This window comes from Haemaphysalis longicornis, unplaced genomic scaffold (genome assembly GCF_048455015.1).
Source record: "Haemaphysalis longicornis isolate Haplotype H1 unplaced genomic scaffold, Haemaphysalis longicornis Haplotype H1 scaffold_10, whole genome shotgun sequence".
Lineage (NCBI taxonomy): Eukaryota > Metazoa > Arthropoda > Arachnida > Ixodida > Ixodidae > Haemaphysalis > Haemaphysalis longicornis.
Window position 1 is genome coordinate 24,742,458 of NW_027526204.1, and position 24,418 is coordinate 24,766,875.

At 45.9% G+C, this 24,418-nt stretch overlaps 2 protein-coding genes and 1 pseudogene across 3 annotated transcripts in view; 1 reads left to right on the forward strand and 2 right to left on the reverse strand.

Moving 5' to 3' along the window:
• Nucleotides 1-16,579, forward strand: part of LOC144158304 (uncharacterized) — a 63,336-nt gene extending 46,757 nt beyond the window's left edge. Inside the window, exons 5-11 of one of the 2 annotated variants that reach the window (XM_077689118.1) lie at nucleotides 13,052-13,176; nucleotides 13,281-13,408; nucleotides 14,445-14,644; nucleotides 14,946-15,041; nucleotides 15,968-16,041; nucleotides 16,147-16,363; nucleotides 16,426-16,579. In XM_077689118.1, coding sequence (XP_077545244.1) covers nucleotides 15,991-16,041; nucleotides 16,147-16,363; nucleotides 16,426-16,559 — 402 coding nt within the window. In that variant the 5' untranslated portion in view covers nucleotides 13,052-13,176; nucleotides 13,281-13,408; nucleotides 14,445-14,644; nucleotides 14,946-15,041; nucleotides 15,968-15,990 and the 3' untranslated portion in view covers nucleotides 16,560-16,579. Of the gene's footprint in view, nucleotides 1-13,051; nucleotides 13,177-13,280; nucleotides 13,409-14,444; nucleotides 14,645-14,836; nucleotides 15,042-15,967; nucleotides 16,042-16,146; nucleotides 16,364-16,425 lie in introns of those variants that run through there. The other variant, XM_077689119.1, reaches the window with a different exon arrangement.
• The window catches only part of LOC144158302 (uncharacterized), a 141,664-nt gene that overhangs the window by 80,037 nt on the left and 37,209 nt on the right, over nucleotides 1-24,418 (reverse strand). The window lies entirely within an intron of this gene.
• LOC144158029 (uncharacterized) lies at nucleotides 4,635-11,133 on the reverse strand (annotated as a pseudogene).

Here is a 24,418-nt window from a genome sequence, read left to right on the forward strand (position 1 = left end):
TGAACTCGCTTTTGAACTGAGCCCAGTTTGTCAAGGAGCTCTCGTGGTTCTCGAACCAAGTGCGAGCCGAATCTTCCAAGTAAAAGAAAACGTGCCGGAACGTTTCTGCGTCGTCCCACCTGTTGAATTTCCGGACGCGCTCCAGTTTCTCCAACCATTCTTCTGGGTCTTCTGCGGGGGCTCCTCGGAATGATGGCGGTTCCCGTGGCTGCTGCAGAACGACAGGAGGATTGGCTTGGTTGAGCATGGTGCTGGTTGCAACGTTTTTCTTCTTCGTCTTCTCCGGTAGTAGACCGAACTCGGGTGGTAAATCTTGCACGCGGAGGCTGGCTCTTGTTGGACTGGCTTGGCGGCTTCCAGAGGTTGTAGTGGGCATGAAGGGTGCGTACCCCGCACCTCCACCAGATGTCACGTAGCCAAGGACGAAGCAGTTGTTTGGAAAAGAAACAAGTTTATTGGAGCGAACTTGTGCTCCCCTAACAACTGAATAGAATACAGAGGCGGCGAAGCAGTGGTCAACAAAGTGACGTACGTGCGTCGGCGAGCGTCGCAGAATCGAATGCCCCGGCGTCTGCTCTGCAGGCTTTTTATCTTTCGGCGCGCGTGGTTCTGGAACCGTCGATTCGCATCGACAACATTGTAGATGCAAGAAGATTATTCCGGGATGTTCACGTTAGATCGGAATGCTCTCCCTATCTGAACAGATAACACATGCGGCACAGAAAGAAAGAATGGAACATGCGCTTCCCTTGGCACGGAGATAACACAGACCGGCGCAGCCGGGCGGTAAAAGCAAAACACAAATAAACAAACCCAATGCATGGTTCGCGGCAATATGGGTAAGGGAAGGGCATATGATATTGGCGCGAGCCATGTATTGTGGTTGTATATTTGTTTTGTTCTTGCCATCTGACGGCGCCTGCTGTGTTGGTGTTTCAGGCAAAGTGCATGTATCCTTTCCTTTCTTTTGTATGCCACATGGGCTACCTTAGTTGGATAGGAAGGGTGTTTGGCCCCGACGTCACTAGCCTAAAATAATCTTTGATCTCCAGTGTTTTTTGTAAGTGTACATTTCGAGAAACAGTTGCGCCGAAAGATAACCACTCCTGGGGCAGCCAGTGTTGTATTCGATTCACCGACACTCGCCCGCGCATGTCACTTTGTTCACTGCTGCTTCGCTGCCTGTGTATTCTTTTAGTTGTCAGGAAATCACAAGCTCGTACCAATAAACTTGTTTTGCCTTCAAGACGGCTGCGTCGTCCTCAGCTACATGACATCTGGTATAAGTGCAGGGGATGCACCCTTTATGCTCCCTACCTCTGCAAGCCGCACAGCCGGTCCAACGAGAGGCATCCACTGACTACAAGCCCCAGCTGAAAGAAACCACTGGAGGTCCAATTGGACCAGTCCAGAACACCATTGGACCAAGTGGAACTGGAGTTGGTTGCTATTGCTTCAATGGTCTTTTGAACAGGTCTGATTGGACTTCCACTGGTTTTTTTTTGCGGAAGGTGCGCCCGAGTTTGGTCTCGTGCCAGAAGGACCCAACAAAACGACCACTGCAACCACCACCAGAGTGCAAGAAGCAATGTCCCTAATCGTCTTGCAGCAGCCCCGGAAACAGCCATCGTTCTGGGGAGCCCCCACTGAAGACCTAGAAGAATGTTGGAGAGCATCCGGATCTTCAACAGATGGCACAGTGAAGAAAATTTGCGACATGTTTTCTTTTACTTAGGAGATGCAGCTGGAACTTGGTTCGAGCTGCAACTACGAGAGATCTTTGACTGACTGGACGCAATTGAGAAGTGAGTTCTTTGTAGACCTTCAATACGAGGCATTCATTGAAGCTCCGCTCCGAGATGGCGCCACCCGTCTCAGCACTCATCCGCCATGTCGTTGGTCGCCGACTCTCCTGTCGGTTGGTTGGTCGCCCGGGTCGCCCCGTACAGCCCTCCTGCTGCCGCATTGCTGGTGACAGCTCGAGTGTGACGAGCGGTATCGATATTGTTTTGCGTTCAGACTTTGTGGTTGTGATTACTGATAATTCCAGATGTTATTACATCAGATTGGTGTCGCACGTGGGTGTTATATCGTTTGGTGCCGTGATTACGCCACTGCTTGCGGCGTCGTGTCGCCGTATGACCATGGTGAACTGCGCTGTGTTCGGATGCAGCAACCATTCTAAAAAGAAGCCGGGGGATGAAACAGCTGCCTCGGTTGGATTTTTCGCCTTACCTCGGGTTGTGAAGAACCAATGCAAGCGGACGGAAGAAGTCACCGCTCGAAGGAGGGCAGAATGGTTGCGGCGTAGCAATCGCAAGGACGTGAACCCGAGCGCAACACAATACAAAGTGTGCGGGAAACACTTCGTTACAGGCAAGTGCATTATAATCCACTTTGACACAATCTGGGTCGGACTCGGCCAGCATGTACGCCGGACGGTCTACAAATGAATTCATTTAACGACGGCTACGTTAAACATGTTACTGTGGCGTGAAATAACGCGGTGTCGCAGTCTTAACATCACAAACGCGCGCGCGCACACGTCCCAAACCGGAAGCGTTTACTACACAGACGTCGAGAACAGCCTCGTCCGCGCCTCGAGTAGCACTTCCAAGAGCAGTTACAAATGGTCGCTGGAGCTACCGCACTGCTCCGCGGCCGGCGCCTGGCGCTCGGCACGCACCGTGCGGATATATATGGTACAAGAAGTTGTGCGGGTGGTTTCCGCGGGGGCGTCAGCGCGCCGCAGGCATGCGCGGCGCGTTATCGCTTGCAGAAAAACCAAAAAACGTTTCATGCGGTTCACGCTTTCGTCGCGCGCGAACTTGTTGCGTTCGGTAACTTCTAGGGTGCCTCCAACACTGGTTTCTCCTATTCTAAAACTGTGCGGGCAGGCCCCAAAGTGGTTTTCCCTGACTGGTACTACTTGATTGAAAAATTCCCTCACAATTTCCTGACTTTTCCTGGTTTTCCCAGTCGGTAGACACCCTGTTTATAGTAAGACCAGACAATAAGATCAGGCGTACACCCTGAAGGGAGCTTGCTATTTTCTTGCTGTACAGTGCCGACTTCAGACACCCGGTCGTGCAGAGCATCATTCTCTGACACTCAAAGCTCACTGGCAATGCCAACTGCCATATTTTTGAAGGAGCGAGTGACTTTTTCTTTGAAAATGGCCAAGCATGCGCCGGCAACCCAGCACAAGACATCAAGCTTGGATGCCTTGGGCAGGTTTCCCTTGGATGCTTGCTGGTCCTGTTAAAGCAAGGCTTTACTTTACTAATCCTGCCGAGCGTTTTGCTGCTGCGGTACATTTGACCTTCATTTGACCAGAGCTGCGCATCCTATGACTCGCCCGGCCGAGCTCTGCGTTCGCCGCTGCAGCCACCACTGTCGGCTTGGCGCATGCGCTCTTCGCAGCTGGTGCGCGCCTGACTACGTGACTCATTACGTGCTTGTGAGCTTGGCCATGAGGGCCGTCTTCTCCGAGTGTTGCACCTAGCTTGAGGCTTTTAGCCGTCGGCATTAAGCGGCGTCTCCCACCCTACGGGTACCGCCCGGCAAGCTGTTTGGCTTGGAAAACACTGGAAACGGAACCACAACCACAGACAAAGGTAGGCTTTCAACAAATAGTATAATAATTACAGCTAAATCAAAAGTTAACCAAGTGAAACCAAGATTTAACCGAGCTAAGCCAAGCTTGCGATTTGCATAGTCGGTATTAGCAGATCTAAGTTGCACCAATTTCTCACAAATGCTTCCCACACACTTTGGTATTTCCCATTCAGATGCATTACTTCTTACAAGTAGCACAGTTTAAAAGGGGACTTAACATAGTTTACTTTCAGCAGGACTCTACATGTTCAGTTAAATAGTTTCTTTGGCTAAATTGTTTTTTTAAGGATTCAACAAAAAGTATTTTATGCAATGCAAAAGTGCAATGAATATGCCTATAACAAAACATTTAAGCAAGGCCAACAGTGACTCAAGAGAAATGCACATGAAAAAAAGCCCACACCACAGTTTGCTACAGCATTCGTGATTGTGGGGCCACCTTTTCCCAGCTTTAGTGATCATGGGATGATTTGACTTAGTCACGAATTAGAGTTCCAGAACCCGGCCACCCATCCTGCAAGGAAAGCCCTTATTTAGTTTTCTAGAAGCTTTAATGATCGAAGCAAGAATAAAACTAATGAAACAAGTCGGGCGTCAGCTTCCATACACACGAAGACAGAAGCTGGCCCGTGTATCTGTCATTCATTCTAGCAGTCAAAGCAGGCACCGCAGACGGTGAATATTCCTCACTGTCACCATCGGTCCAGCCCGGTGCTGTCACAGCTGTTTGGAGCTCTGCTAAATCGAGGCTGCCCAGTCAAGCTTGCCCATTCCCTTCCTGTGTTACTGCGCCTGACAGGCATCACTTACAGTGCCATGAACAAGTAAATCCACCTTCATTTGTGCTCGGGCCGTGTGGGACTGGAACTAATGAATTATGAAAAGAAAGTAACAGCGACTGAAACGACGAAACAGAAAGAAAAGACACGTTGTTTTCCCTTAAATATGCACCCGCTCGTCCAGTCTTTTGTTTTGCCTCGTCAATGACCCTACCTCACAAGGCCACTGCACTTCAATCACACGACAGGCTGGGAAGAGGCTGGGAGCAGCAGCCTCTGGATGCACGAGCCGGGCTCGTATGGAGGTCTGGGTTGAGCAACTGCAAAGAATCCACCAAAGTTTCCATCCTCCGGTTGGTGAAGACTAGGCGTGTGACTCCCAATTTTACATTGGCTACGTATCTCGCAAATGTTCATTGGCATGCAGGTAGGGCGCTTATTTCATTCCAGCACCCGCCGTAGTGGTACAGTGGTTAAGGCGTTGCGCTGCTGAGCACGAGGTCGCGGGTTCGATTCCCGGCCGCGGCGGCTGCTTTTCTGATGGAGGCGGAAAGCAAAAACGCCCGTGTGTACGAGATTTCGGCGCACGTTAAAGATCCCCAGGCGGTCAAAATTATTCAGGAGCCCTCCATTACGGCGCGCCTCATCGCCTGCGTTGCGTCGGCGCGTTAGCCCCTACAATCAATCAATTATTTCATTCCAGCGCAGCTTTTTCGGTGCTATCTGCAGACACATTCTGCAGACAAAGAATTTCCTGGACGCTTAGCATTGTGGCCTTTCAAATAGATGCGACAATGTGCTGCGCTGGCAAGTTTGCCACAGTGCTCTTGCCTAAACGCATACGCAGTAAACAGTCAGAGGAAGCGCTTGGTGCTTTAAAGTGACTTCTGTTTAGGCAGCACCTCGACCTCTTGCTAGGACGGGAAAAACTTCATATTGGAAGTTTTTCACGGCCCCAAAAGCACAACTTGATCGAGAACTTGAACAAAAAGATTTAGTTAAAAAGCGGTTTTTCTGCAGGTTCGCCGTGTTATTTATAGGTACAGATTGGGAATTTTGAGTGTACGTCTAAATTTACGTACGTTACTGAATTTAGGCTTGAATAGTAGGGGCTGAAGTACTGAGAAGAGTACCAGTTTTCTTGACATGTAAAATCTTAGCAACAAGCCTCAGAAATAGCCATTAAAGCTTACTCCGTCAAGAAAAGGTCCTGTGACATCCATAAGCGCTAATGTTAACCATATAAATAACAAGACAGTTACTGGGCCTGCCCATGTGAGTTGATGCGAAAGCATGAGGCCGTGAATTTTGGTGAATTTTCGCTTCTCACCTCTATTGGTCTCAGCGGGTACGCGGGTCATGCGCATGTGTGTGCACACAACTGGGATTACATGATTCGGCCGTGAAGTCGAGGGTTTGACGGAAACCCGTCTGGTCGGGAAACATGTTGGAGTAGAAGCGGAGACACCGACCAAAAGAAACTTAAAAACTTTAAAACAACAACAAGACGTTTCGGCTTCGTTACTGAAGCCTTGTTCACAATGAGGCGAATAAACGTTCATGCACGCTTATTTTTCTTGAGCACGTGACGTAGGCAGCGTGTGTACGACGGGGGGAGGGATCCTTCATTTCGATTAAGTGTATCACTTGTCGTCTGTATTTCCAGAGATTCGAGGTAGAGCCGCGATCTGAAGTTCCTTTCTTGGCCAATGATTGTGGAATTATCCTAAACAATCCCATGGCCCGTTGCACCCACGTGCTCGGCAAGAGCATTCGACGCCACACACTTGTTTTTTACATCGTTCTGGTGCTGCCGTAATCTCTGTTTGAAGTTACCCGATTCACCTATGTAAGCGAAATCGCAATCTGCGCAGATGGCGATTTGACTTTCAGCCTGCGTCCAACTGGGTTTGTTTCCGTTTCACGCCAGGAATGTCTGTCTTTTTCCAGTTGATGGTGCTTAAAATTCCTGGGCCATTGAACGGTGACAACTTCGGGTTTTTCGTCTCATTGTTATCTGCATAATAATGTAAGGGTTCGCTGTTCATATGGGGTTCATAGTTCATTAGCATTTTTTATTCTAACTTTTCGCACATAAACCGGGCAGATAGAGCGTGTGTGGTGCACTCTAGGTGAGTCGGACAAGCTGCTACACCATTTTAAAGAGACCATTCTCAAGAGCGCATGCAGTAGTCATTTAAAGGGTTGCTGGATCTTCCCGCACCCACACTTGGAAGCGAAAGAGAGTACCTCACTTACAATCATTTATTAGTGAAGCACTTCGCGTGTACAGAGGGCGTCTGTGAAAATTCAACAATAACCCAGATGAAAATGAGCTCCATTTTCTGGCTGGAAATGAGCATTTCCAGCCACATTTCCAGGATGATTTTTCAGTTCCAGCTGTAAACAGCAGTTTCTGGCTGGAAGCATAAACAGTCCAGGCTGGATGTAAGAATTTCCAGCCTTAACACCAATTTTTCCGGCCGGGAATTTTACGATCTGGCTGGAATTATTTCCAGCTGTAAACCATATTTCCCCAGCTGGCTGGAATGGGCATATCAAGCCAGGAAATGACGATTTCTTGCTGGAAATTAATTTTTCTCTGGTCACTCCCCTCATTCAAAGCTATATCAATGCTACTTTTATCTGTAGAGATAATGTTAAAAAGGAATCATATTAGAAGGGGACAGCATGCATGAATTTTAGCAATTGTGTATTATGACTGCTCCAGAGGTTTAATTCACACAACTTGGGATCCTGCATGTTCTTCCAAACTCTGAACTGGTGCAGTTGAATCAACCATGCTGTAATCTATACTTGCGTACCCTGGTGCAACTGTAGCTTTATAATTACCCCTCTCAGTCTACATTTACCCAGATATCTGGCAGCATTGAGTACAGGGCAGTTTCTTTGGAAGTTAACTTTTCCAAACAAAAGTAATTACTTCAATTACAATATGTGCAAGCGTACGCCGCAACGTTCTTCTCCCAACTTCCAAGTTTTCCGATTGAAAGAACACACGAGCTAGTACTTTACTGTATTACATTAGATTGTTTCTTGTTTTGATTCCTCAATGAAAATGACCACTATACTGTGTAGCTGGAGGAGATCCAGCTGGTATCACACTGCTAACAATTATGCACAAGGTAACAGAAAAAGCAGTATGCAGCAGCTCCATAACGCTCCCGCCCTAAATTGACATTTTCATCGGAAATACTGCCACCAACTTTCTCAGTTGTATTGCTGTCTCCTAGGCAGGGTTGAAAAGAAATGAACATTTTTGGCGCTGGCTGCTTAGATGACCAGTGTGCATTGATCTTTGCTTGTTGTTTTGGTTGTGCACTCATTACTGTGGATAAACAGGAATGGCATAAACTGCTAGCAGATGTTCAATGATTCAGCATTGCACATTCCTAAGGGTTTTTACGTTGGTGGCGCGTTTTTTTTTCTTAGAAAAGTGAAATTAAGGGGCTAGGAGAGCAGGCACGCATGAGCTGTCTGATCTCAGGAAGAAGATTTATTAAACAGGCAGCAGTTTTGAATAAGTGACTAAATGTAAAGAATTCACAGAGCACACAAGTTCTCAGCACAAAGTAAAGTTTAACAGAGTAAAAGCTAGTGCACTACGATCAACTACAATACACGCAGTCAGGAAAATGTAAACCCCCAGCTGAGAATTAGCATTCACGCACCACACAGCTGTGCAAACAATTTTTCACAAATCAGGACCATTCTCCAACCATGCCATCATATCAGCAACACTGAAGATCAAGCCACAATGATCTGAGCAGTACAACCCTCTCTCTCTTATTCAAGATGGCCAGATGCAGTCTGAAACTTGCAACACAACAGGATGAGGAAGCAGTGTGCAGCCAGACAATGCAGAAAAACAATACAAATAGCCCAAGGCTTTTCATTTAACAGAAAGAGAAAAATATTTCAGAACGGTGGTGCAATGAAAATCACTCATAGCTCTGTAACTGCAGAAAAAAATGACTGGAGAAGCCAGTACGCACAAATATCTGAAAAACCAGGGACATGTTATCAACAACATAGCTATACAGGTGGAAAACACAAATAGCTCAAAAATGACAAAAACAGAAAAGGCACAGTAACAGCAGAGGATTTCCTGACAAGTGGTAAACAAACCCACAAAACAAAGCACACACTTCATTAAAATACATTTCTTAATAAGTAACAATAAGTTGGCTACCATGAGTCAAAGTTTCTTAAGAATGAAGATATGCCCTTATGCAATAATTCATGACCACTGATAGCTGTTCACCAGGTCACGAAAAAAATCCCTGCCAGCAATGGAGAGGTGCGCACAAGGTCTAGCATTGTGGTCTATTTTATACAACCTTAGACGTTTCGTGCGCCGAGCTTCATTTATGTGTGCACATGGCTGCAGAGGTTTGGTGCCATACACGTGTGCCAAAATGAAAAACCTTTCTGTGCCACTCGCCTCTCTAGCTCGAAATATTCTTTCTGCTTTGGTGCGAATGCCCCCTGGCAGCAGTACTGCTGTGCTGTCAATGCGCACATGTCGGTCATATTTGGTGGAGCAAATAATAGCACCACTGACATTCAACCTCCTGAACTCTGTAACTTCGCTACCATGCAACTGCACATGCTCAGAAATAAGGGTGCCCTCTACTGCTTCTGCCTTTCCTAGTGGAGTAAGGTCGCCAGTGGGATTTGTTTTTTTTCCCATGAGTGCAAGGGCATGATCCGACGCTGAAGCCTTCATGGCAGAAAAGCTGATTTGTAGGAGCAGTCGCGTTGCTATTTGTAAGGCAACACCATTTGCTGAGGTCACTAGCTTCTGAAGTCGGCCTATGTTTGTTTCAAATGTGAAACAGGAGTGTGCCCACAATGGGCCAAACAGCAGAACAGACTTCGGCAAGTGCAGCAGTTGATGAACGTTGTACGTCATTTCCTGATCATGATACAGGAACTGCACGCCAACAACAAACTGAGAAGCCGTGTAGATTGGTCGATGTCCGACTTCGTGACAGTGTCTTTAAGCAGCAGGTACACTCCAGCCACAAAAAGGCTCCAGTGGTCTAGGTAGGTGTCATCAAGCACACCACTGAGGCAGGGCACACTGTAATACAGCAACCAACACTGCCACTCTGACGCTTTCCAGTTGCTGCGTGCTAGTAGGGATCGTGGCTGGCGATTAAAACACTCCGGCATGCGGATTGAGCACAGTCTTTCGTCTAAAAAGTATAGTTGAGACTTTTTGCCAATGTAGAACCCTGGTTCCGAGTCATCAAGCTCCTTTGAACTCTTCGGCTTGTGCAGGCGATCGGAAAACCAAATGTCAGCCAATTGACGTGCTACACCCAAAAGCACACAGTGCATATAATCTGGGCACCATGACCAGACAGCAGCAAATCCATCCAAGTTTATTAAGGGGCATGGCCCCTTAACTCCTCGTATTGTCTGATCTTCGTTGTAGGCGGTTGTCATGTCTTCAACGACTTCACCATCAGTTCGGTCAGGGTAAGGCTCGTCTACGCAGTACTTCACAATGCCTAAATTGGAAGATGAAAAAAAAAATCCATGCTTTAATTTTGTAATATGAACAACCATCTTGCAAAATTTGCCGCCAAAAACTTCTACACATTGGCTTAACATATATAGGGAAGGAGGCGGTACCAAAATAGGAAATGGGGCAGTGTTCATCAGTTTTCATGGTACTTTTGGCAGCCATTTCTTGACAAATGCACGCTTTCCGTAGCTATCTGCTGAGGAAAGAACCACTGACACGCTTTTGTGTACTGAGCAATATCATCAGTGACAGCCCATTCTGCGAAAAGTGTGAGTCTACTAAGGTTGCAAGCTAAATTTTGCTCTGTGGACTTAGTTTACAAATATATAGTACCTTTAACACAAGTCAACAACAGGCAGCCCTTAAGAACTTTCGTGCTAAAACTTCGCTATGACAACTTGAATGAAACAATAGAGAATTTACCTCCAACCTTGGTGCCAGGATGGTAGCACCAGCTGCAGCCGTAGAAGCCGTTGAATTGCTTCACATTCTGCATTGCTGCCCTAGCTGGTGCATCCGCGCAGCAACAGATACAGAACACCTGCACACAAAGTATAGAATCAGTGATAAGAATGCTACACGGTCAGGCCTGAAACATACAATAAAGCAAAAATAGAAAGAACTTGCCTTGGAATGCACACATCCATTCAGGGACGTCCAGATGACCCCAGTTCTGTTGAGCTCCTCCATCTCATCCACGAAAGCTTGAAGGAGCAGAGTCATATCTGGATGTGACTTGCCATACCAAAGGAATGGCATCATCACGTTGGCCCAGCGCAGCAAAGGGGGGAGTTCATTCAGGAGGGCTTGCACAGGGCATATACTGTACGTTGATGACTTGAAAACTGGGCTCCCATCCGAATTCAAGGTCAAGGTCAAGTCAGTGGGAGATACTCCTCTCTGACAGCGCACATACTGATAGTGGTGTCCATCAGTAACGTCGTTCATTCCTGAACTACCAACGTTGTGGGAAGGTTTGCCTAAAGTTGTGGCTACAGCATCGCTGACGGTTTTGCTCGAAAGTAGCGAGCCAAGCTGATTCTTCAAAGGCAGACCAACGAAAAAGCTTCCCGAACGCACAAGCTCCCGCCCCACGTACTCTTTGCCGCACTGTCCACACGTGACTTCCAGCTGCTGGCGTTCTTCGACGCTGCCGGTGGCTTTGGCTAGGAGAGCCATGCAGTCCTCACAATAAAAATGAAAGACTAGATCACCCAAGTCCACGCCGCAAAACTTCTTCAATAGGTATATGCTTTCGGGAAATGCTTTTTGCCCAATGAGGTTGTTGAACAGCTTTTGCACAGCTTCGATTGCCGTCCAAGAGAGCCCGAACCGGATCGCGACGTCTAAGAGCATTGTGTACGCGTCACCACGCGTGAAAGCCGAATCTTCGGTGAACGGCTTCAAGAGCTCCTTGGCGTCGAAGATCGGGGTGGTGCTTTCTTGTTCAGACTGGAGTGATGCTGCTGGAGTTTCATCTACGTCGTTTGCGTCATCCTCCGCGTCGCTTAATGTCTCCGGTACAGGGAGCGGTGCCTCCGGAGCAGGTGATCCCGGATCGTCAGACAGCTCGTCCCAGTCGTCATACAGAGGACTTCCTTCTACACAGTCTTTGCTGGATTGTGCAAAGTCCTCGCTTGCTCGCCCAGAATCTTCGTTTGCTGGCGCAAATCCCTGACTACCGGGACTCGGGGGCGGCAGTGCGCAATTTGCGGCGTTGACAGCACTTGCATTGTTACACATACGTCACCGCGTTGCCCTCGGAATGGGGGCACTGGAACCAGTGTCAAGATAGGTTTTCCGTCTTTTCGGTGGCCCCATGCTTCGCGCACAGCGTGTACAATGATGGTTGTGTATTCTAAATAAAGCGACACGGAAAGAAACTCGATCGGCGTTGGTGTGCCGACGAACAGGCGGGACCCAACAACTGCCAGTCTAGCTTGGCTTGGCGGCTTTGCTGGTTTCGCTTGCTTGCATTTCATTGCATAAACAAATGTCGGGAAAATGTCGCACTACTTTTTCGTGAACCACAAATATTTTGGTTTTAATAATATATTGTGCTATACCACAAATATTTTGGTTTTAATAATATATTGTGCTATAAATAAAAATAAAACTATTAAAACACGTAGGTGAAATAATAATACGGCAGTTCTGACCATGCTTGTCTACTGCAACACATATCAACCTAGGGGGCGGTGCTCACGCTTACAAGTGCGTTCAGCGTTCAACAGGTTCAGGCGCGTCTTTTTCCAAGCTGTGGTCGTCGTGGTCACCCTAGTATTGCGTATTGTATTGTCAGGGTTTAATCGTTTGGCGTGCTGGGGCGGTATCGCTCCGCTTTCAAAGAAAGCATGTATGCGTCCGTGCGCTTCGTCGAAGACATCGACAATAGGTTGCATGAGATACCAGTCGAGGACATACTGGATTTTGACCCGCGCGACGAGAACGACTTCGACAACAGAGCTACCTACATAGCCCAATGGGAAGACCCCACGAACGAGGAAAATAGTGGGGAGTATGTCGTGCAAATACTCCTACTCGCAGGTGTGTGCACATTTTTGTTGATTTAACTGGATCTTCGAATTTTACGCCTACTTATGCTTTTGGCAATGTGTGTTTGAATGTTCGAAGTTACATGTCTAGCCCTAACGCTGCTCTGCTGGTGGCGCTGTGCGGAAATCACTGCCACAATGAAGTATTGGGGTGCTTCGATTATCAGTCACCGTATCACCATGTTATGTACTCAGAAAAGCAATCCTGCATTCGTTTTTCCACATGTATTTAGCGCTAGGGGTATCCGTGGGCAACCCGCCGACTTCCGCGCTGGGTCTTGGACTGTAAATCGAACAATTCCACTAGTGACAATTGGCCAAAAGCGATCGTTTTCAATTACGGAACGGGTGGTTTGGTACATGGGGTGCGCTTGATTGTTCTGCGGACTGTCCGAGAGGCATCTGCTTATAACGCGTGGATTGAGATTGCTTGTGTCCGGGCATGTGTGACCCTTATAGGCATAACTTGTTTCTCCACTTGCCTATTTTTCCATCACACCTTTTAAAAGTCCGATCTGTTACTTTTTTTTGTTTTTATGCAGCCACGGCAGAAGACATGGCGATGAAGCGGCGTACGAAGCGAGCTCCCATTCCGCGCATTAATGCTTCTGACCTTGAGGATGAAAATGACGATGAGGCGGCAGCTGCGCGGAAAAACGCAAGACAGGTGACCTGATTTTCCAAAAGGCCAAAGTATTTGTGCCATATCTGAATGTGTATTCCATTTTCACCTATTTCTTTAGTTTTTATTTGAATACTTTTATATTGCAGGACCAAAAAAAAAACGTTGCAATCAGGCCGCTGCAAAAAAGCGGCAATTTCAAGCCGTTTTGGAACAGCACACAAGACATATGTTGGAGGCGAATGCAGCTGCGATTCCCCCTCGAGGGACTGCACAGGTAAAGAACCTCCATGTTGTTCTGTGCCATTTAGGAGTTTTAGGTTGATTTTTATTCTAGCAGACCTCTAAGAAATTTACCGTTGGTTTTGCTCGTGTTCTTCAGGATGTAAAACCGTGCAGTATAAAAAAACTCTAGGCGAAACACAATCACCTCTTCCAGCTGCAACAAGTTTATTGTAATTTGGAAAAGCGTTTTTTAATATCTAGTTTTATAGTTATCAGGAGATAATTTTGCATGTGAATATACTTAACTAGCTGCAAAGCTGCTATGAGACATGTCAACACTAAAAGGAACAATATATTTTAAATGCCTAATTGTCAGTGCATAGCTCTAATACCTTCTGTGGAGGTTTTTCTCAGAAGCATTATTTACCGGTCCGACCCTAGCATTTTTTTGAGATCCAGCCATTTATGGGCACCTGTTCAGTTGTCACTAACTGCAAATGCCAAACGAGTGCTTGCTAGAAGGTTGCACTGCACAATGTATTGCCATTTCACATGCCTGCACTCCCTTCCCCCCCCCTCCAAAACAAGGATATTTATGCTGTGAATGCAGTTCCAGTTCAAGGTGTAATTTTTACTATTATGATTGACCTCACTAGTTTTTGCTTGTTTGCTTCAATGGACGTTTTTCCAGTAGCGCTCTGCGCATGCGCTACTCACTTCCAGCAACCGATCCGCCACTCTTGGGAGGCAAAATGTAAACAAAACGATGCCATATTGGATTAGCCAATAGCGAACACCGAGCCAGCTAAATGCTTCTCCGTTTTCTGAGCCTTAAAAGTGGCCGATGGGTAGGCGCTACAGCCGCCATTGAAAACTTTTTCTGCCACCAAAACCAATGCATGGCGCCTGGGGCGGCTTCCTCAACTGTGCGGGTAAGTCGGGAAAAGAGGGGGCGTGTTCTTTTATAATCTCCAAAGTGTAGTTTGGTCGGCCACCGCAAGAGGGCTATCCTACTGGAAAAGAGTCCATTCAGGCATTGTTAGCCTGGGTATTTTGACCCGGAACACGAGTTACGTTTTTATGTGCAGGCACCAAAAAAATGCCGACTGGAACCTGAGAGCTCCTCAGAGTCAGATGATGAGCTCATTTCTGCTGGGGAGCTTGAGAAGCTCAAAAAAGAGGCGCTATTTTGGCGCTAGCAGTTCGAGCTTGAGCAGCAGCACACTGCTTCTCTTCGAGAACGCATTAAGCTTCTGGAAGGGAAAGTAGGGAGCCAGTTGAGCTCTAGGTGAGTTTTTGTGTCCTTTTTTTAAATCGGGGTTTTGTGGTTGTGTGGGTGTGCATAGATACTGATCTTCTTTCCTTTTTTTTAGTGCATCAGTTGCTGCAAAGCGTTGCAGTGAGTGTGGATATTAAGAAAATTTTGAAGTACTGGTTGTTCCAAACTGGGGTGTCATAGTTTTTAGGGTGTTGAGTATGACTACGTTTAATTTTTTGTGTGGGCCTAGATGGCTGGCATGCTGATGCTGCTACCGCCTTCACCACACTTTACATATTGATTTATAAGCCTCCTGTGCTATTTGATGCAGGAATAGCCTCAGGCAGCAGCAGGGCCACCCAGGAGCAGGTTGTGCCGTTACCATCTGTGGCAGCAAGTGACACAACAAGCACTGCTTGTGAGAATGGTACAATTTTTTTACTTCATATTTAATTTAGTGTGGCGTGCAATCAACCTCTTGTGTTTTAGGCAATTGGTGGCAAGTGTGAAGCGCATTCAATAATTTTTTGAAGCGACGGATTCATGCCTGGATCAACACTTCATTTTAAGAGTAGAAATTATGCCTTTGGCTCAAGAAGCCATCATCGCTCAGCAGGTACACCTGGGAACAAAAGTTTCCAAGGCGAGTTTTCAACGTTCAAATTTAATTTCTCTGATGGTTGAGACTGGATAGTTATAGTATTTACTCGATTGAAAGCACCCATTTTTTGTACACTGGCGATGCACAAAGTGCTTATATTCGAAAAACCTAAATTACCCTTTCCCCCCCCCAGTCCGCCAATTTTTTGGCGACCATATCTTGACGAGATGGGTGCAATGAATAAAGATATATTTGACAAACATTCAAAAGAAAAATGTACAGACAGTGTACCACCACCATCATGTGATACTCAGTCACCCTAACTGTACTCTTGGAGTCCATTGTGCAGCTTGGGCTGCCGCTCTCAGTGTCCCCCAGCAGGAATACGGCATTTCTCAGTGAACCATCACAATTAAGAGCATCATCACAATGCATATCAGGAGATTAACTGTCAGGCAGGGAAGAAATTAACTTCTAATATTGAAATTGCATACTGCAAATAATTAACCCCAGGTGGCCATAGTCTAGCATGAAATACTGGCCAACTTTAAGTGAAGTGCTTGCGGTATGAGATGTTCACCTTATGTGTGATTCTAATATTTAAATTGCTTTGTTTCTCAGTTCGTGAATTTTCATATATACTTGTAATCTTGTCTACTGTAAAATAATTGTTGTTGGGGACTAGTGTTTCTGGTTATTGGCTTTCCCTTGTTGTAAATGAGTAATGACGTTTGCTGCCATTTTTTCTGAAGCTGCAGGGGATTCTGCACCGCTTATGGACAACGAGCAGTGCATCCCGGATTTTTCGTTGGCCCCTGATCGACTTGTAAGTACTTATTTACAACACTTTTAAGTGCAAGCAGCAGAAAAATGCTTTGTACTATTTGTGTGATTGGAGCTTATATTTTGTGCACTGCACTCTGTTTTCTAGTTTCATCTCTGCAATCAGACTTATGTGAAGAAGCAGCAGGCGGAAAAAATGTTCAAGAATAAGAAGGGGACCATTTTGGTGCGCGATGCAGCACAAGCTATTTGGGGGGTTGAGAAACTTTCCCAACGCTCGGTGAGGGCCAATCTGGCATCTGGGAAGGACAACGAGGAGGAAGCTGTGAAACAGCTCACACCAGCGAAGGTGGAAGTTGTGTATGGTGAGTACTTTTACACGGAATTGCTAGCAGTCATTCATGTCATTTTCATCTACTTTTTGTAGCCTGCCTGGAGCACTGGGGACGCATCCGCAACGAAGATACAAAGGTCGCTGCGGCTGGTGTGCTGCGCACACTCAGCGACAAGATGCAAGACGTGAAGCGGAAGCTTCGACTTGCAAAAGATGTGCCTGAATGAGCTCATGTAAATCTCGAGTGTGTACAATACAGCTTTTCAAATGAACAATTTTGCTTTTGTTTTACTATTTTCCTACACTGTGCGGCAAGTAGTGGCCACACACTGGAATCTCGGCAAACAGCTAGAAACGAGTTCCCAGCGAGGCATGAATTCCCGGCTGGATATGATGAAAATTCCAACAATTTCCAGCAAGAAGTCTCGTAAATTCCAGTGAGATTTTGTGCAGGTTCCAGCAAGTAATAAAATAATTCCCAGCCGGAAGTGCATGCTTTTCCAGCAAGAAATTTGAGGAAAACCAGCTATTTCCAGCAAGGAATACACAATGTTCCGGCTGGAAATTCTGCAAATCCCAGCAAGAATAAAGCTATCGTGCGTTTTCGTGGTCCCAAATGACATTACAGGAACCGACCGCTCTGCAGCCTAGGGTCTCTTGATTCACGCATCCGCCGTACAGGGTGGAGGCACGTATGCGCTGGCGCCGCCATTTTGGTCCACTCGCTCACTGTCGAAACAAGTCATTGTATCAAAACCGCGCTAAAATTATCACCGCAACGGGGTTACCTGGCGAAGTTTCAATCATCTTATCTGTTTCGCGTTGCTGGGTCTCGTGGGAAACGAGAACGACGTGTTGTGCACGTTGACCCAACTGCAGCGGCATGGGACCGTTCAAAGAGTGTCTCCACCCTGTACGTTGGTGCTGGCACTAAGGTACTCGCGCGTTTGTTTACGTTACTGTACCTACATGGCACCACCATACCGTGGCGTGTCGTTTTCTGCCTTTTTTTCGTTCTAGGAGAAAATGGTTTCGTGAAACATAGTGCTCGCTCGACAAATATGTTCACGTAAGACACCGTCGCGTCAATCAATCGGCCAGTGTCGTCTGAGACAACCCCAAAGCCCCGCAGTTCTGTGCAGCTAAACAAGCATAGTGCGCGCAGTACCAACAACAGCAGTACGAAGCGGTACTTCTATGTTTACATGTGCTTTCGTAGCTTACACTTTTTTTTTCATTCATTCATTCATTCAGCTTTATTCACTTTTGTTTTACATCGTTTTTTTTCTCTGGTCTGCCTAAGCACCGAATGCTTGTTGGCTTTCCAGGCAGTTGGTGTAAACATACACAAAAGAGAATAAGCACACTCTCAAATTTGAACCTGACAAATACTTCTCAGTCAAAAATCACATAGCAGAATTATGCATCTAAACACAGTAAAAACAGCAAAAACGTACTTGTGGACAGCACAAATGTATTCCACTCTTCACCCATATGAGTTTCCTGAGACACAATATTGGCGAATTTTCTTAAACATTTTCCTCCGTGTTTTTAAATTATACAAATCGTTTCGGAGAGCATTGAAAAATTCTGGCACGTAATGTTTCCGCATTTTTTTCCCATAGTTTGTGAACTCTCGCGGCTTCACGAACCTTTCTGTTTTTCTTAGCATTCTATTTTTCCTAACCGGAACTTTGAACTGGTTGCAGAAGTAATATCGAGTTAGCACCTCATACCGAAAAAGCTGGTGCACCTGAAGTATACCTAAATAAGAATACTTGTCCTCTATTTTTGCATCTTGTAACTTTGTTCCATAGGCAATATTGTTTGCTATTCTGTTAATTACTTGGTTTATACATTGTTGTTTATGATCTGAGCAGGAACCATACAGGGTAATTCCATAATTCAAAATTCCTTCCGCCAGTGATTTATATATGGTTTGTCTTAATTTCAATGGGGCCTTCCCTCTTAAGTTGTGAATCATAGCTGCTACACCCCTTAATTTCTTGCATACAAACAGCACATGTTTATTCCACGTGAAGTGTTGGTCAAAGAAAAGGCCTAAATATTTTACTTCGGGTTCTAATTCAAGGGGCCTACATTTAGAAGAGCTGCACTGTGACGGATGCAAATATACAGGCCTATCGAGACAAACAGCTTTGTGTGGGTTCCTGAAGCATACCAATTTTGTTTTCTGTAGATTTACAAAAATTGAATTTTGTTTGAACCAATCCATGACTTTGTGAATGTCATTTTGAAAAGTGTCTGTTCCGCAAGAGGAGTCGGTGATTTTCAGAGCCAGAGCAGTGTCATCTGCATACTGGAACACGTTCGACTTCAGTGGAAGTAAGCTAAGATCGGTAACGTAAATATTGAAGAATATGGGCCCTAGCGTGCTGCCCTGAGGCACTCCACATTGTATTTCCTTAAGTTCGCTGTATTCCCCATGGAGTTTTACGCATTGAAATCGTTGTGAGAAATAACTCGTAAAGAACTTAAAAAATTTCCCACGAAACCCCAAAGCTAAGTTTTTGTAACATCAATTTATGGTTTACTGTATCGAATGCTTTCGATAGGTCTAAAAATAACACTAAAATGGCTTCGTTATTTTCAATACAGGCAGGCGTTAACGAGGTCCGAAAATTCTTCTAAGAGTAAAATACTGTTTCTGTGTTTTGTGAAACCAAACTGTGCAGGGTTATTTAAGTTGTACTTTTCGCAAAAGGATTGCATTACAGACGCTATATGCTTCTCCACTACATGAGACAACACTGATAATATTGCAATCGGTCTGTAGTTACCGAGCTCGCCTTTTTTTCCGTGCTTGTAAATCGGCCTCACAATGGAAACTTTCATTCCTTTGGGCATGTTTCCTGTTTCAAATATTCCATTAAGAATCTTTAAAAGCACATGTTTTAATCTGCTGTAGTGACACAACAAGTCTCTTAGTCTAATGTTGTCAAATCCGGGCGGTTTAAACGGTTTCATTCCGCGGATGATGTTCCAAAGCTCTGCTTCGGTAATCATCGGCAGATAAGCTGTGCTAGCGCACGCGCGTAGTGGCTTGTACTCTTCCGTGCGCGTTCCATCGTCGCCCCCCTTTTCCATCAATGCCTCAGCGGCTTGTATAAACGTGTCGTTAAATTTATTGCACAACTCACGCGTGTTTTCTTTCGGAAAGTTCTTTCTGATTGTGTCATCTAAGCTTGCTTATTTAATTCTTCCCATTAATTCGTTCGCCATCTTCCACGTTTTCTTACTGTTTTTCTTATGTTGGGAAAATTGCGACAAAAAATATTTGCTTTTAGCCAGGCGTATTTTTGCTGTTACCAAATCCCGCAAAGTCCGAAACTCTTGCCTCTTTAGCGTATCCTGCGGTTCTTTCCGGCATCTTTGCCATGCTTTATCTTTCAAATAACAAAGTTCCATTATTTCAGTTGTGATCCATCGGTTGTTCAATTGTCTTTGTTTTAATTTTACACACCTACTGGAACGCTCGTAGATGTCACGAAAAATTTCAGTTACCCTAATGTACAAGCTTACGTGATCCAGAGACAGCAAGGTGTTCCAATTAGTCTCACTTATGTAGGCATCAACTTTCTTATCGTCTAAAATTTTTTTCATTGTAAAATGCTCAACATTTTCACTCGCTGCCTTAGAATAGATCGCTATTGCTATAAAGTAATGGTCAGCCAACTTTAGCCTAATCACTCCAGACTGATGTCTTTGCTCCGTTCTGCGTGTTATAATATGATCTATGCATGATCTGGTGATTTGGTCCCTTAAGTATTTTTCCCTTGTGTAGTCACCGATGACCACTGAAAGCCCGAATTCCGATAAGTTGAGGTAGTCCATTACTGCAATTTTTGATTCTTGCATAACATCAATGTTAATGTCTCCTATTATTATAAGGTTCTTTTCATTCATCTGACGGTTTAGCATTTGTTTCATTTCAACTAAAAACAAGTTAACATTCATGTTAGGTGGCCTGTAAATTGCACATATCGTGTACGTCACGTTTTTCTTACTGATCGAAATCAGCAATGCCTCTGCATATTCAAAGTTTAGCTCAGTGGAACCTAACAGCCAGTTTTCCTTTACGAATACGAAGATTCCTCCACCACCATTCTTACGGCTTTAAAAAGAATGTGCCCTAAATTTAAGCGCAAATAGCTCGTTCGGCAAGCTTGTAAGCTTTGCCTAATTTGCGTTTACTTTCGCCGGCCTCCGCCAATCGCAGAACTGGCTCGAATGACATCACAAATTCTGTTGCGGGAAATGAGCTAGTGGGTCGCATGGCCATTCCCTTGTTTCTTAATTATGTAGCTTATTTGAGCGAAGTTAACGTTAAAAGTGGTGTCAGTGTGATTCTGACGAGGCAATCTTTTGAATGAACCAAACTTGTGTTTTCTCTTCATGGCTCCTTTAAGGGAAACCGGGCCGTCCCCGTGAAGTACGTTGCCAATAGCCGGGCTTGGATGACCCGGGCTATCTTCGGCGAGTGGTTGGAGACCTTCGACCGGGACATGGGTAGACAAGGCCGGAAGGTTTGTCTCCTCTTAGACAACTGCTCCGCCCATAACGTCGAAGACATCGAGCTGGAGCATGTGCAGTTGAAGTTCTTCCCTCCCAACTGCACTTCAGTCATTCAACCACTCGACCAAGTGGTCATCGAAAGTGTGAAGCAAGCCTACCGTAAACGCGTCATTCGGCTTCTGCTTAACGCTCGAAGAAGCTGTGAAGTGAAGATTGATCTCTTCATAGCGCTGGAATTGCTGGCTGCATCGTGGTGCGCAACGAGTGGCGTAACAATCACCAATTGCTTCCGCCATGCTGGCATCGCCGCACAGGCTTCTGAGACGTCAGGTGCGGATGAGGACGAGGTATACGAGTCGCCATCTGACGACTACGCAGATGCGTGGGCTGCGCTGCGGGAGACGGGAGACGTGCCTGCCGATGTTGACCTTGAGGACTACGTCAGAGCCGACTAGTGTGTGGTGGTGCGCGAGGAACTGACAGATGAGGACATTTTGAAAAGTGTCCGTGCGGAGGATAGTGCTTCGTGAGAGGACGAAGAAGCTGCCGCACAAGTTGAGCCCGCACCCACTTCATTGGAAGTAATGGACACCATAAGGCCCATCATCGGCGTTAACGAGGACAACGGCGCAATGGCCTTGCTGATCGAGTGCGAGAGCCGCGTTATGCCCATGCTTGCTGCGAAGCGGAGGCAGGCGAAAATCACCGATTTTTGGCATTAAACTATTCCTTCACTTTCAAAACGATAAGAGTTCTTGACGACAGTGCAGTGGCACTGCCGGAAAATTGCGAAAAGCATGTTCCTGTAAAGCGGACGCAGGTAAAGATCAGGTATTTGACGTTGGAAACTACTTTTTTGCGAATAAGGGTCACGTGGCATGTATTTATTTTATCTCGCAACGAGGTGGCTCCGGCCAGGCCATTGTGTTGCTGTGCATGCGGATTTAGTCGCGGCCGTTTCTCTTACTAGGCTGACAACGAAGAGCACGTGAGTACGGAAATTCGGAGCATAGTAAAAGTACGTGTCAGGCGTCTCACGCGGCAGAGAACTGAGGCTCGATTTGAAGCACTCGATTTCCACACAATACATTAACACAAAACGTCAAACGAATCCCATCATAACAAACTCGCAAGCATATCACACTACTCAAATAAAACAAACGAGCCTGACCCCAAACTACCAACACTCTACTCCCAAAGTCACTCATCATCATCATCACCAGCCTATCTACGCCCACTGCAGGGCAAAGGCCTCTCCAATTATTCTTCAATTACCTCGGTCCTGTGTACACTGTGACCAATTTATCCCCGCAAACTTCCTGATCTCATCTACCCATCTACCTTTCTGCCGCCCCCTGCAACGCTTGCCTTCTCTAGGGATCCCCTGTTACCCTTAATGACCAGCGGTTATCTTGCCTTCGCATTACATGCCCTGCCCCCGTCCATTTCTTTTTCTTAATCTCTACTAATATGTCTTTAACACCAGTTTGCTCCCTGACCCACTCCGCTCTCTTCTTGTCCCTTAATGTTACACCTATCATTTTCCGCTCCATTGCTCGCTGAGTCGTTCTCAATTTAAGTTGAACCCTCTTAGTGAGCCTCCAAGTTTCTGCCCGGTAGGTGAGTACCAGTAAGATGCAGCTGTCATACACTTTCTTCTTCAGCGACAATGGTAGGCTGCTATTCATTACCTGAGAATGTCTGCCATATGCACCCCACCCCATTCTGATCCTTCTAATTATCTCTGCCTCATGATTGGGATCTGGGGTCACAACTTCGCCTAAGTAGATATATTCGCTTACCGCTTCTACTGCCGCGCCACCTATCTCAAACTGCTGTGCTGTACCGAGGTTACTGATCATTACTTTAGTTTTCTGCATATTATTTTCAGGCCCACGGTTCTACTGTTCGCCCAGTGCGGAAAGCATGCTTTGCAATTCGTCCCCCGAGTTACTTAGCAAGGCAACGTCATCAGCAAATCTGAGGTTACTGAGGTATTCTCCATTAACCCTTACTCCCACCTATTCCCAATCCAACGTTCTGAATACTTCTTGTAAGCATGCTGTGAATAACATTGGAGAGATTGTGTCTCCTTGTCTGACACCCTTCCTTATAGGTATTTTACTTCTCTCCCTATGGAGGATGATGGTAGCTGTAGACCCATTGTAGATATCCTCTAGTATTCTTACATAATGCTCATCTACCCCCTGGTTCCGTAATGACTGAATGACTGCTAGGGTTTCGACCGAGTCAAATGCTTTCTCATAATCTATGAAGGCTATATATAGGGGTTCAGTATACTCAGCGCACTTCTCTATCACCTGATTGATCGTGTGAATATGGTCCATTGTTGAATAACCTTTACGGAACCCTGCTTGTTCTTTAGGTTGACTGAAATCTAAGGTTGCAGAGATTCGGTTAGCAATTACCTTGGTAAATACCTTGTAGACGACTGACAGTAAGCTGATCGGCCTGTAATTTTTCAAGTCCTTCATGTCGCCTTTCTTATGGATTGGGATGATGTTCGCGTTCTTCCAAGATTCCGGTACCATTGCGGTCATTAGGCATTGCGTATACAGGGTTGCCAGTTTTTCAAGTACAATTTCTCCGCCATCCTTCAAGAGGTCTGCTGTTATCTGATCCTCACAAGGTGCTTTGCCCCTTTCATTTCTTTCAAAGCCTTCCTTACTTCTTCGGTCGTTACTGGTGGGATGTCTATCTACTCTGAACTACTGTCTCGTTCGGCATTATCCTGTATGTCCCGGCTACTGTACAGATCTTTATAGAACTCCTCGGCCACTGTGACTATTTTATCCCTATTTGTGATGATATTGCCTTGCTTATCCTTAAGTGCATACATCTGATTTTTCCCCACGCCAAGACGTCTCTTCACTGCTTTCAGGCTACCTCCGTTTTTTACAGCGTATTCGATCGTTCCCATATTATACTTCTGTATGTCAGCTGTCTTACGCTTAGTGATTAACTTCGAGAGCTCGGCTAGTTCTATTCTGTCAGCTGCGGTAGAGATTCTCATGGTTTGCCGTTTCCTGATTAGATCTTTCGTCTACTGTGAAGGTTTACCAGTATCCTGTCTAGCCATAGTGCCCCCGACTTCTACTGCACACTCCGTGATAATGCGTGTAAGGTTGTCGCTGGCTTCCTGTGTCGTGGGCTCGGCTTCCTCGTTAAGGGCGGAATATCGGTTCTGCAGCGCGATCCTGAGTTCTTCTACTTTACGTCTTACTGTTAGCTCATTTATCGGCTTCTTTCGTAGTAGCTTGTTGCGGTCCCTCCTCAAAATCTAGCCTAATTCGAGATCTTACCATACGGTGGTCACTACACCTTACCCTTCCGAGCACTTCCACATCCTGCACGACGCCAGGGTTATCGCATAATATGAAGTCTATTTCATTTTTGTGCTCCCCATGCGGGCTCCTCCAGGTCCACTTCCGACTCTCCCGTTTACAGAAGAAGTTATTCATTATGCGTAGGTTATTCCGTTCTGGAAACTCAGCTAGTAGGTCCCCCCTGCTATTTCTACTCTACTCCC